The sequence below is a fragment of the Elephas maximus genome, chromosome 19 (genome assembly GCF_024166365.1).
Source record: "Elephas maximus indicus isolate mEleMax1 chromosome 19, mEleMax1 primary haplotype, whole genome shotgun sequence".
NCBI classification, from domain to species: domain Eukaryota; kingdom Metazoa; phylum Chordata; class Mammalia; order Proboscidea; family Elephantidae; genus Elephas; species Elephas maximus.
In genome coordinates this window covers 46,538,586-46,551,415 of record NC_064837.1, presented here as the reverse complement: position 1 = coordinate 46,551,415, position 12,830 = coordinate 46,538,586, and the positions used below count along the sequence as shown (strand labels likewise).

The following is a 12,830-nucleotide window of genomic DNA, read 5'->3' as shown; positions in this document are numbered from 1 at the left end:
ATAATCGTGGGCTGCTCAGCCCCTGCCTCCAGTCAAATTTGTAGACTGCCCCGTCACCCCTAAGGGATCCAGCCTGTGGCCACTCCGCACTGGTCCTCGTCTTTGCAGGGCAAGCTCCCTGCCCCACCTCCCCTTCCAGCCAGGTGTCTGCCCTTCTCCCCAGGGACAGTCTTTGTTGTTCAGTGGGACCACGTCTACCTCCAAGGCCGGGAAGACAGAGGCAGCTTCACCTTCCAGGCAGCCCTGCACCATGACGGTCGTATTGTCTTTGGCTACAAAGAGGTGAGGGGGCCCAGCTACAGAGACTCCTGTGCTCAGAGCCTTTCTTTCATTCCACAAATATTGGTACAGAACGGGGCTTGGTGCTAGGATGCGGCAGGTGATAAGATGGCTGTGGGCTCTGCACTGTGGAGCTTACGATCTGGATATATAACTGCCACTGTGCAAGAGCTCTGAAGTAGAAATGCCTGGTGCCAAGAGGGCCTCTTGCCTTGGCAGGGTCAGGGAAGCCTTCGCTGAGGAAAGGAGCTGAGATCTGCAGGATGAGTAGGTGTTAACAAAGCAAAGAGGAGAGGAAAATGTGTTCCAGGAAGCGAGAACAACATGTGCAAAAGTCCTGTGGCAGGATAGAGCATGACTGATATAAAGCATCGAAAGAAGGAATCATGGCTGGAGGGGAGTGAGGGGTGGGGGTGTGAGCTGAAACTGGAGAGGTAGGTAGGTGAGGCCAGCCATGACGGCCTTTTATTCTACGAGCTGAAGGAAGTCACTAAATGGACCTAAATGGTAGGTGGAAGGTGGGTGTTGATGAGGTAGGAGGGTGGATTACAGGGACGCAGCCAGATTTGCCTTTGAAAGGGATCACTCTGGCTACAGAGTAGAGAACAGATTGGAAGGGACTCAGACGGCTGGAAAATGAGGCCCTTGCTGAGGTCTAGAGAGAGGTCATGGGAACCTAGAGTGAGGTGGAGGGGTTAGGGTGGATGGAGAGAACTGGTCAGATGTGAAAGTCACTTAGGTTAATTAACAGAATTTGGAGATTTATTAGGAAAGGGAGGGGCCTAGGATGACTCCCAGGTTTTGGGCCCTCTTGGAGATGCTATTCACTGAGATGGAGAAAAGAAGAAGGAAGTGTGCTTGAGGTGGTGTGGAGAGACATGGAATTGGGACTGGGGCATTGGGCTTGTGGTGTCTTTGAGTCCTCCAAGGGGGCCAAGCAGGCAGGTGGGTCTGGATTTCTAAGAGGAGGTCTGGGCAGGCCTGAGAGTGTTTGGGGGGTAGATGGAGCTCCTTCTCCCCCTGCAGATTCCCATGTCTGTCCTGGAAATCAGTGCTTCCCAGCACCCGGTCAAAGCAGGCCTGTCAGATGCCTTCATGATTCTCAACCCGTCCCCAGACGTGCCAGGTGAGTCCACAGAGACCCAGCTGGGTGCTCAGCTGAACCCAGGCTGGTGGGGAGATGGTGGTGGAGGTGAGGGGATGTATGGAGGAGAGTTGGGTGTGAGCTGAGGGAGGAAAGGAGGTGTAACAAGTATTCCATATTTTCTTTATTCAAGTAGAGGAACCATTTTTTCCTATAAAATCTTCAGTGGGAGGCACTGGGGGAGCCAGGAGCTTTCCGCTCAGCACCTTCTCCACTTCAAAAATCTCCAAAGACACCAAATTAAAGTTCTCGAGTGCTCCCAGAACATAGCCACAGTTTCTTCCCCACTCAGGTGATAGGAATAACATCACAAAGGAGACCAGGAAACAAGAATTCATTCTCAGCCATGTCATTAACATTCTGTCCTTGGTCAAACCACAAAGTTCTATAGCCTCAGTTGCCTCATCTGTAAAATGGGGGAGTAGCTAGAGGAGTATTTCCTCCTCTCAGGTCCCCTCCAGCTCTGACATTTTAGGGAACCACAAGTGCTTTCTATCCCTGTGCCCCAGTTAACAGTCCTGCTTCTGTCCCCACTCCTCCTCCATGAGGGCCTTGGATTCACACTGCGGGGTAAGTTGTAGGCACCTACTTCACTGCTTCTGGGCCCTTGGCTCAGAGACTTTTGAACTTGGCCTCTCCTGCTGAGCTGTGTGTGCATAAGTTCTGCCTCGTAACCTGGGAGGATCCTGCAGGCAGGTCTGGGAGGAGACTCTCGTCTGCTCTTCTCCATCCCTACCTGTGCTTGATGGGGTCTGGGGACGTTCTGAATGCCACCCTAGCCATGCCAGATCAGATGAGAGAAAGTGTTAAAGAGAAGCCATCCCTGACGCTTTCCTATAGAGCAGCGGGGGACTGCCATTCTGTGAGAGCTAGAGCTACCGGGGAAGCACATTTACTTATGTCTGTTGGTAGAATGGGATCAGTACACATGTCCTCAGCTCCTACTATATGCTAGGCCTACTTCGTGCTGGGTGCTGTTGAGATGCAATGAAGAGGAAGACATAGTCCTAACCTTGAGGATTCATCACCTGAGAAGAACCTCGGTCCTTAACGGAAATCTGAGGGAAAGGACCAGGTCTCACATTACAAGCCTTTATCTGGCACCTTCTATAGGCAAGGGAGCTTAGGTTGGAGTCTAAACTCTCCATAAGCTATCTGAGCTTTGGCAAGTCACTTAACCTCATCTGGTTTATTTCTTTATCTGTAAAACGGGGATAAAAGTGGTCCTTTGCCCCCTGCAATTACTGTGAAGATGGATGTAATTATATATATAAAGTGTTTGGCCTAATGTCTTGCACATCACGCCTGAGTCCTGCATTAGAATATCTTCTTATGCTAGCCCTTGGCACATAACTCAGTCCTTTATCATCCAGCAAGACATCTGGTGCTATAGCAAACACTACAGGGACAGAGGTATTGGCGTCCTGATACTGATGTGTCACAGGTCGGAGGCCACAGCCGCAGCATTTGCATGTGGCTTTTGTGGCTAATGGCAAAAAGCCACATGCTACAGTGGCAGAGTTTCCCAAACTTGAACCACTTGCACATCACCTTTGGGATTTTTGCCATCTCCATGAATCACTGTTCTCTTATTTATTAATGCTTTTCTTTAGACTAATTTCTTAAATTATAGTTTTTATGAATAAGCATGTCTGGTCAAAAACTCAGAGGATACACAAGAACGTGCAGAAAAAATTAGGTTTCCCTCCTGCCTCTGCTCTCTGTCCCCCACAGTATGTTATTGGATCCTCTCCCCAACATTGTGAGTGAGATCTATAAGTTTATCGCCCCTTTCTGAATGAGGATCCAGGACTTCAGAAAGGTGGAGTGACTGGCTTGTGGTCACAGAGCTATGAAAGGGAGAACACAAACCCAGATCTCATTTCAGTTCCAGGGTCCACTATCGAGCCTTTCTTCATCTCACCCACCCCCTACTCCACCCAGAGGGATGAATCCTTCCCTCCTCATCTCCCCCAAACCCACAGCCCTTTGCACACACCTCCAAGGTGTTGAACAGGACAATTCTTTTTGTTGTTGTTGATTTCATGTTATGCTTTCTTTTCTTCTTAGAATTTAATTTTTTATTGTTGTTGTTGAGAATGTACGCAGCAGAACATAGACCGATTCAACAATTTCTCTGTGTATAATTCAGTGACATTGATTACGTTCTTCAAGTTGTACAACCGTTCTCGCCCTCATTTTACAAATTGTTTCTCCCTCATTAACATAAACTCACTACCCCCTAAGTTTCCCATCTAACCTTCTAGTTGCTGTTGTCAATTTGATCCCATATAGATAGCAGGACACTGCTTAGTGTCCAGGCTTTATTCTACCACACCCTCGCCATGGACATCACAGGACCTGTAGGGACAGGGACTGCTCTGTTCCATCTATGTCTCCCACAGGGCCTGTGCATGGCAGAGTCTCAGGAAGTGTGTATTGGATCAAGCTGTTGAATGAGGGTGAATTGGAGGAAGTCCGATCCCCTGGGAGTATCTGTATCTGAGACTCCTCTGTGATTCTGGAATGAAAGACTATTTTAGAGCAAGGGCGGGTAAACGGGTTGGGGAGGAAGCACAGCCCACCTGAAATAACATGAGGGAGGCTGTGCCTGCTTGGTGAGGCCAGGAGAAGACGCAAGCGCTCTATCGTGGGAGCTGCTGGATTCTATGACACCAGGCTCTGTATGCTGAAGTATCAGGTGCACCCACCAGGTGAAAGCCAGGGCCTAAACCCAGACACTGCCCAGGGGTTCCTGCCTCTAGTTTCCTTTCCTTCCACTGTCCATTTCTTCTTATCACTCCTCTTGGCATGATCTTTCTAAAACCAGATCTGGTCATGTCATTCATTCTCTGTCAAAATCCTTAGTGTGGCATTCAAGGCCCCTTAGCTGGGCCCAGCCTATTATAAGCTCATCTCCATACCTTCCCTTCACCCACCACTCACTGGTCTGCATACCCTCTGTTCCCCAATGTGCCAAGGGCTGCCCGCATCTCTATGACACAGTTCCCTTATATACAATGCCCCACCCCCACCCTTTTACCACTTGGCTAGACTCCACCCATCCACTGGTCCAGCTCACACGTTGCCTCCTCCACGCTGCAGAATCATGCTGTCCTCCTCTGTCCCCCTAGCACTGTGTTGGTACCGTTAGTGTAGAACTCATCACACTGCTCTCATCATCTGTTCACTAGCTGTGGGCTCCTTAGGGACACGCTGAGCCCATGCCTGGGCCATGGCAGGTGCTCAAAAAATGAATAACAGTGAAAGAATGAGGTATGGTTACATTTGTTGGACACAGGGTGTCACTGAGGGATGGTTGCAGCAGAGACCCTGTCCTCTGCCCTATGGTGACCCTGAGAACAGGGACCTAACTCCACTTGAGTTGAGGGTAAGTGCTTTGATAATCGCAGCCCTTTTTGTCAGCAGCTTTTAACTTGGAGGCTCAGGCCTAGACTTTAGGAGATCTGTGCACTCCTCAAACTGTATACGCAATACTGTGGTGTGGGGTTCAGTGTATTCAGAACCATGCATTTACCTGAGACAGGGTCCATGGCTTTCACTGGGCTTTAAAATGGGCCATGACCTTTGCTTTAGCGAATGGTATAGCTTTTATGTGGCTAAAAGGTCAGATTCCTCTAAGCCATCTGATATTCAACCCAAAAATTAGGGAATTGGCTTAGATTGGGTTGAGCTGCAAATAACTGTAAACCCAAATCAAACCCATTGCTGTCGAGTCAATTCCGTCTCCTAGTGACCCTGTAGAACACAGTAGAACTTCCCCCTAGGGTTTCCAAGGCTGAAATCTTTACAGAAGCAGACTGCCGCATCTTTTTTCCAAGGAGACGCTGGTGGGTTCGGACCACCAACCTTTCAGTTAGCAGCCAAGGACTTATCCACTGTACCACCAGGGCTCCTTTCTGCAAATAACCAAAAAAAAAAAAAAAAAAAAGTACCCATTGCGGTGGAGTCAATTCCAACAGCAACTCTGTAGGACAGAGTAGAACTGCACCATAGGGTTTCCAAGGCTGAAGTCTTTATAGAAGCAAACTGCCACATCTTTCTACCGCAGAGCAACTGGTGGGTTTAAACCACCGACCTTCCTTTAGCAGTTGAGCACTTAACCACTGCGCTATCAGGGCTCCTTCTGCAATAACAGTAAACCCTAAATAAATCAGTTGCCATTGATTTGATTCCAACTCATGGCGACCCCATGTGTGTCGGAGTAAAATCGTGCTCCATAGGGTTTTCAATGGCTGATTTTTTGGAAGTTGATTGCCAGGCCTCTCTTCCAGGGTACCTCTGGTAGATTCATACCTCCAGCCTTTCGGTTAGCAGCCAAGCTCTGTAACCATTTGCACCACTCAGGGACTCCATCTTATCTTACTTCCTTATATAAACTGCTAAGCACGCTTTTGAGCAGAGTCACAGGGTATGCATTGATGAAGAGAAAAGATTCCTGTGCCATGTAGCATCTTTTTGCAGGGGTACTCCGAACATGTTCTACATGGCTGCAGGGGCCCCCAGAAGTCAGGTGTAATTTCCTTTGCTCATTTGTTTAAGAAACCCTTTATTTCACAGACAGTATAAAAGCAACTTTAGCATAGCCAATGGCAAAACTGAATTAGTAGCAACAGTTAAGCAGGATTTTATTGTATAAAGAACTGCAGATTGTAGCCCGTCCGTTGGATGGCCCCAGAATGGCCTCAGATGGCCCCAACACTCTGGTCCTTCTCCTTTACCAGAACTTTCTTTTCTGGGAGGCAGACTGGAGTCCAGATACGTATCAGAGGCCTGCACGTGGGAGAGGTGGGAGGCTAGGGAGTGGGTTGAGGAAGGGTGAAGACCAGCTGAGGGAGGGGAACCGGATATGGTCACTTGAGTGGCTGACTTTGTCTTCCAGCCTCTCCTGATAAGGCATTTTTCAAAGTGCTCTTCATTGCAGCTTTTAATCCGTTTGGCGCCCTTCCTTCCCCTTTTTCCCTTTTCTCTTCCATTTTTCTCTCCACTTTGCGTGTAGGGTCGCTATGAGTCAGAATTGACTGCGTGGCAATGGGTTTGGTTGGTTTTTGGTTGCTCCTTATGTCTTGTCTTTTTGGCCTCTCCTTCCTTTTCTCTGCCCTTTTTCTACTTTGCCTCAATGCTGAGGAAGAATCTTCCTGGGCTGAAAACTCCTTGCGGTGCAAAACCCTCACTGTGTTTATCTCTGGATCCCTTGCTGGGGGCTCAGCTCATGATTATTGAACGAATAATCAAATAAATGAGCTAAGGAAAGAATGAATGAAAACTTTTCCCCAAACAACCACGTTGTATTTTTAACACTGTAAGCACCCATTCAGGGAGGACTTGTGGCTGGACCTGTCAGTCTCCTGATTTCTTCTGACCAGCCCAACTCCCTCCCACAGGTATCTGGTATTGAAACAAAACCAGACATGTAGACCTCTGTTTTAAACCATTAATATTTCTTGTTTGGGCATCAGGGTGTTCTAGGTCTGGACCTCAGGATTTCTGAATCTTTGATAATTGGAAGCAGAAATAGAACATCTCAAACTGCCAGAAATGTGGTCGTGGGGTAGCCATGTCTTGGTTCAGGGAGGGATCTCTCCGGTCACGCAGACGGAGGTTATTGTCCTCGGGTGAGCCCCAGACATTGACGAAATAATCCAAAAGCAAATAACCTGGGCGGGGATGTTAAAGATTTTGTTTATAAAAGAATAAAAGTATTATAAAAGCCCCACAATCAAAGTCCAAGTTGGCAGCTGCAGTGAGCAAATATTTTAAATTAGAACTCTGTTTCCACACACCCACCTTCATCCCCTTCCCTAACATCACTCATCTTCCCCGCCCCCTGCTGGTAGGACTCTGGTTTTAGAGGACATCTGACCATCTGTGGCTGCACCCCTATTTGGGGCACATCCCTAACTATAGAAAACACCCCTAGATTCTGGTGTGAGTTTTCCAGAGTCTCTGAAATCAGCTCTCTTGACAAGTCCATGCCCCAACCCTGAGTCTCCTTTGTCTTTGCCATTTGACCTTCTTTGTGACTGGGGGTGAGCCCTCGCCTACATCCTTGCAGGTGGAGAAATCCTGAAAGCCTGTTGTTGGGCTCTAACTTAGGAAGGGCATGTCCGGCTTTCTGTGGCTGTTTGGGGGCTGCCCTTTTGAGGAAGGCCATAATTCTGTGGTAGGTTGAGAAGGAAGGGCGTTCTTCCTTTGGGCTGTGGGCTGAAGTTTTAATAAGATGCTGAGGTTTTCATGACTGTAACCGCATTCTTCACAGTCACTTCTTGAGGACCTGTTAAGTGCTAGGTCCACTGCTAGAGGCTGAGGGTACAGAGACAAATAGCCCACAGACTTGGCCTTTAGGGAGCTCACAGCTAGGTGACCAGCAGTATAGCAGGGTGACATTGAACATTGCACAGGGGGTTGTGGAGGTGGCCACTAACTCTGCCCAAGGGTGAAAGAAGGCTTCAAGGAGGAGATGTCTTTTGATCCAAACCTTGAAGGATAAGGCAGATAACGGAAGAAAGATTTACATTAGATTCTAGACTCCATGGCCTCAGGTACTGTTTTAGTTATCTAGTGCTGTGACAACAGGAATACCAAAAGTGGATAGCTTTAACAGATTTATTCTTTCATAGTATAGGAGGCTAGAAGTCCGAATTCAGGGTGCCAGCTCTAGGGGAAGACTATCTCTATATTGGTTTTGGGTGAAGGTCCTTGTTATCAATCTTCCCCTGGCATGGGAGCTTCTCTGTGCAGGAACCCCAGGTCCAAAGGACACGCTCCACTCCCAGTGCTTCTTTCTTCATGGCATGAGGTCCCTCTCTCTCTGCTCAATTCTCTCTCCTTTTACCTCTTGTAAGATGAGAAGTGATGCAGGCCACATCCCAGGGAAACTCCCCTTTATATCTGACCAGGGCTGTGACCTAAGTAAGGGTGTTGTATCCTACCCTAATCCTCTTTAACATAACCTAATCTTGCCTCATTAACGACAGGCAGAGATTAGGATTTACAACACGTATGGAAATGACATCAGATCATAAAATGGAGGACAACCACACAATTCTGGGAATCACGGCCTAGCCATAGCCAAGTTGACACCTACTTTGGGGGAATACAATGCAATCCATGACAGTCACCTTGGAAAGCAAGAGATGGGAGACCTGGAGCTTCACACTTATTTTTTATCCTATTATATTTTGGTGCTAAAAGGGGTGATTTTTCAGAAGGGGAGATGGTGGGCAGGGATAGAGCTGTGGAAGGCCAGCTGGAACTTTCCCATCCTCCTCCTAGACTTTTACAGCTGCCCAGCTCACTCAAGGCCCAGCCACCTTCTCATAGCCTTGGTGTGTCATACAAGGAGGGCTCTGCCAGCACATATCGGTCTTTGTGCAAACTCAAAATTGGTGGCCTTTCTGGGGAGATGAATAATGAAAAGGTGCTCTTCCTCACCACAATCTATTTCAGACCCCACTCCACCCTTGGTAAGGGGCTTCTCCTGCATCAGAGATCTGTATATCTGTGTGTGAGTATGTCAGGGAGGGGGGTTCTGTGAGCCTCACTCCCTAAGCCTTTGATGAAGGGTTCTTTCCTCCCTAAGACCAAGATAACCCTGTAGACATCTATCTCTCTCAGACTGGGGGTTGTTGGGATGTTGGTGTAATTATTTATTTTTAAAGGGAAAAGATGTAAATATTTACTTTGGATACTTGTTAGAAACACTAACAAGGATACTACAAGCAGGGGTGTGCTGGAGATGTTTGTACAAATTCGAGAGAGCTGACTGAGCACGTCTCTTCCTAACTCTGTGTGCAGTGACTCCCATCTGGTAGCTTGAAATTGAGCATCACAGGAATATTTACACTACAGAAATTGGCAACCACTATAAATCAAGATCCTCCATCCTCTAGTTGTTAAACATTTATCTACATACCACTGACCATAGTCTTCTATGACTTTGACTTTCTGGAGCTGCACTGAGTGTTGAGGCCTGAGCCTCTGCCAAAACAAAACAAAAAAAAACCACCACCCCATAAATGTAGTATAATTAGTCCATTTTTGGATGAGGCTCACAGAACTTGAGTCTCTTGTCCAACATCACACAGGTGATCTGACAGCAGCTACTCTGGGCTTCCCTATCCTGTGTGGACACACTCTTGATGTAGGCTTCTCTTTCCCCGTTCTCTGGTAGTAGATGAGCCCTCTAGTGGCCGGTGAATGGGTAGGGCCGCGTTTCAGGCCCGGGCCTGGAAGCGGGGCTGGGCAGACCTAACACAAAGTGGCTTTTTTCCCTGTGGAAAAACTCATTCACAAGGCTCAGAAGCTGGCTAGCTGCCTTTCAGATTTGAAGGAAACCTACTCCAAGTCCTGGTTTCTTGGGTGGGTGTGAGTGTTGTGTTGGGAAATGTCAGAGCATCTCAGGTTGCTGTTTTAGCGAAGGACTTTTCATTTATAATCCCAGTTTTTTTCCTCCCAAGGATGTTGTAGCATGTGTTCCTGTCTCTCCACTTCACAGACAAGAAACTGAGGCCCAAATGACTTGCTTAAGGGTATTCAGCAAGTCAGGAGCAGAACTGGAATCAGAACTTGGGCCTCCTGACTCTGAGGCCCAACAGGAAATTCCTGCAGGGACCAAGGCAGGGCTTAAACGTGGCCTTGGATCTAACTTGGGCCTCTATCCAGGGGGGTTGAGGTGCTCCAAGGTCAGCCTGTCCATCTGCAGACATATGCAGAGTGCTGACTATGGGCCAGGTTCAGGACTAGATGCTCACAGTCCAGGGTTTCCCACCCTCCATACAGACCCTGATGTCCACACAATGTGGTAAGTGCTGTGGGAGACGGACCTCTAGCATGAGTGGGGAGGAGAAGAGAGCTGGTTGAGGAGGGTTCTCAGAGGAAGCAGACCTTGACCTGAATCTGGAAGGACGAGTTAGACAAGAAGGGAAGGGGTGGAAGAACATTATGGACCAAGGGAACAACAGTGTGAAGGTACAGAAGCATGTGGAAACATGGGGTCCCCTATGTCCTGACCCAGGAGCAGCCAGGCTTCTGTGTTGAGTAGGTTAACCTGCTTATAACAACACTGTCCTTTCAAAGTCAACTGGCCAGTCCTCCTGTCTCCATGCAGCTTTTCAACATCATTATCCCAGACTGATGGGTTGACTTCCTGCCCTCAGCGGCTACATACTAACCCTGTGTTCCCCTTGCTGTAATCTCTTGCTCCACTTTTCAGGCTTCAGGTACAGGCCTCAAAGACCCGTGGCCACAAGATGCCCCTGATGACAGGCTGTGCTTCTGTTTCAGAATCTAGGCGAAGGACCATCTTTGAATACCACCGTGTTGAGCTGGACCCCAGCAAAGTCACTAGCACATCAGCTGTGGAGTTTACCCCGTTGCCAAGTGAGTAGGGTCATTCCCACCGATGGGAGCATTCTGCTGTCCTAGAAAGAGTGAGGACTTTGGAGCCAAGCAGACTAGGCTCAGTTCCCAGGCCTGCTACTGCTCCTTGTGTGGGTGCAGCCACTTAATCTTTTCTGGACCTCCATTTCTCATCTGTAAAATAGGTCTATCAACACCTCCCTCCCAGAGGAAGTAAGAGTTAGAACCACATTAGGTAGTATTCAGAACGTAAATGGCATCGCTGACACTGATACATCCCAGGCCTGAAGTATGGTTTGTGTGTGATATATGACAGGTATTATTACTATTGACACATAATTGAAACCCAGGAAAGGTATATTTCTGAGAACCACTGGACTGAAACTCCAGGAAAAGTAGTTCAGGAAGAAAATCAGTCCATGTGTTTGTCACTGTATTTTCCTTAGATAGGAAGGGTCTGCGTTACGGCAGTGGGTTTTGGTTATGGGAAGGGAGGGACACTGGAGTCCACCAGCAGGAAGCAACGAAAGGATTTAGTCAGCAGCCCTCTAAGACCCATGGCATCCCTGGCCCTCTCCTCCCTCTGCACCCACTTACCTACGATTGAAGGTACCTGCATGCCCTCACGGCAGAGGTTTCTCTGCTGGTGTAGACCTTGAGGAATCGGGGTTGAGTGGTCTTTGGGGAGTGGTCACAGTAGCTAGGGAGAGTGAGGGAAAGGAGGATGCACTCCCATTTTCATCTTTTTTAAAGAGCATTTTAATTTCTTCTCCTGTCTCGTGGAAATGCCAGCGTTGCTCTGAAGCCATGGCCTTCTCCCTGCTTTCTGTGGCGTTTCTTGCCTCTCTTTTTCCCCCTTCTTCTTCCCTGGAAGTTCTGGGAGCAGGGGGATGGAGAGACAGGAGGAAGAAATTCTGGAATGTTAGCCCTGTCCTTGGTGTCCTCCCTGGAGAAGAGAATGGACCCAGGTACCATGGGGTCACAGGGCTGAGACCCCGTGCAGGTCACAGCTGCCCCCCAGCCCCCAGTCACCCTCCATCTAGGCAGGAGGCCAGAGAATTAGGGGTTCCTCAAGGACAGATGAAAGCAAACCTCAAGTCCTAAGACTTGAATGAAACTGTATTTAGGAGCAAGGACATCCAAGGGCAGGGCTAACTGCTGGGCAGAAATACCAAGAAAGATGTGAAACATCCTGGGAATGCATTTCTGGGACACTCTGTCTGTACATCTAAGCCACTTGCTACCCCCCTAGTGGATTTTGAGAGAATTTAATAGCATGCAGGATGTCTGAAATGCAGATGAGAAATAAAGGTCAGTGGGTTTTATGATACCCCTTGAGCTCCCAGTACTTTTTCTCACGGCCAATTTCACTGGAGCCTTTTAAGGAGCCTCCAGAGTCACTGGAAATGACTAGGTTGTGGGTGCAGCTGGTTGGGGAGGGGAGGTTAGTGCTATCAAGATGGTGATTTAAGTCCCTGGAGTCCAGTTAGCTTTGCCCTGAGAAACCTCTCTGAATCTGAATCTTTCCCCCTTATCATTGGGGGTGAGGGGAGGAATTTAGCCAAGATGCTTGGAATTGTTTCTCCACAGGTGTGGCTATGTTATCTCTAAGCCATCACACTCCTTAGCTGATTCCTCCTGGTCCCTCCTCTAAGTAAGAGGCCTGTGAGACAGTACCCTGGGGTGAGGGTGGGATTTGGGGCAGGGAAACCTCCAAAGAAGCCTTAAGGCTAAGAGCTCAGACTCTAGGCTCTGACAGACCTGAATTCACACTCAGACCTGCCACTCTTCACTCCATGACTCTCTCCAAGCCTCAGTTTCCTCCTCTGTGAAACACGGATAACAAAAGCATCTATGTGTCATTTCAATAAACATTTGGTAACTGCCTGCCATGTACTGGGCACTAGTCTAGACTCCCCAGATACAACAGGGAAGAAAATAACCAGAGAGCTCTTGTTCAGGTCAATCCCTGTTTATTTCCTGCTGATAACTTTCCATCAACCCTTCCAGGGTCTCAAAACCCTGC

The 12,830-nt window shown here is 48.3% G+C and overlaps 1 protein-coding gene across 1 annotated transcript in view; it reads left to right on the top strand.

The window, feature by feature from the left end:
* PLXDC1 (plexin domain containing 1) overlaps window positions 1–12,830 on the top strand; it is a 70,268-nt gene that overhangs the window by 35,153 nt on the left and 22,285 nt on the right. The window contains exons 6-8 of the mRNA XM_049861007.1: window positions 164–282; window positions 1,306–1,405; window positions 10,730–10,825. Of these exons, the coding sequence (XP_049716964.1) occupies window positions 164–282; window positions 1,306–1,405; window positions 10,730–10,825 (315 nt within the window). The remainder of the gene's footprint in view (window positions 1–163; window positions 283–1,305; window positions 1,406–10,729; window positions 10,826–12,830) is intronic.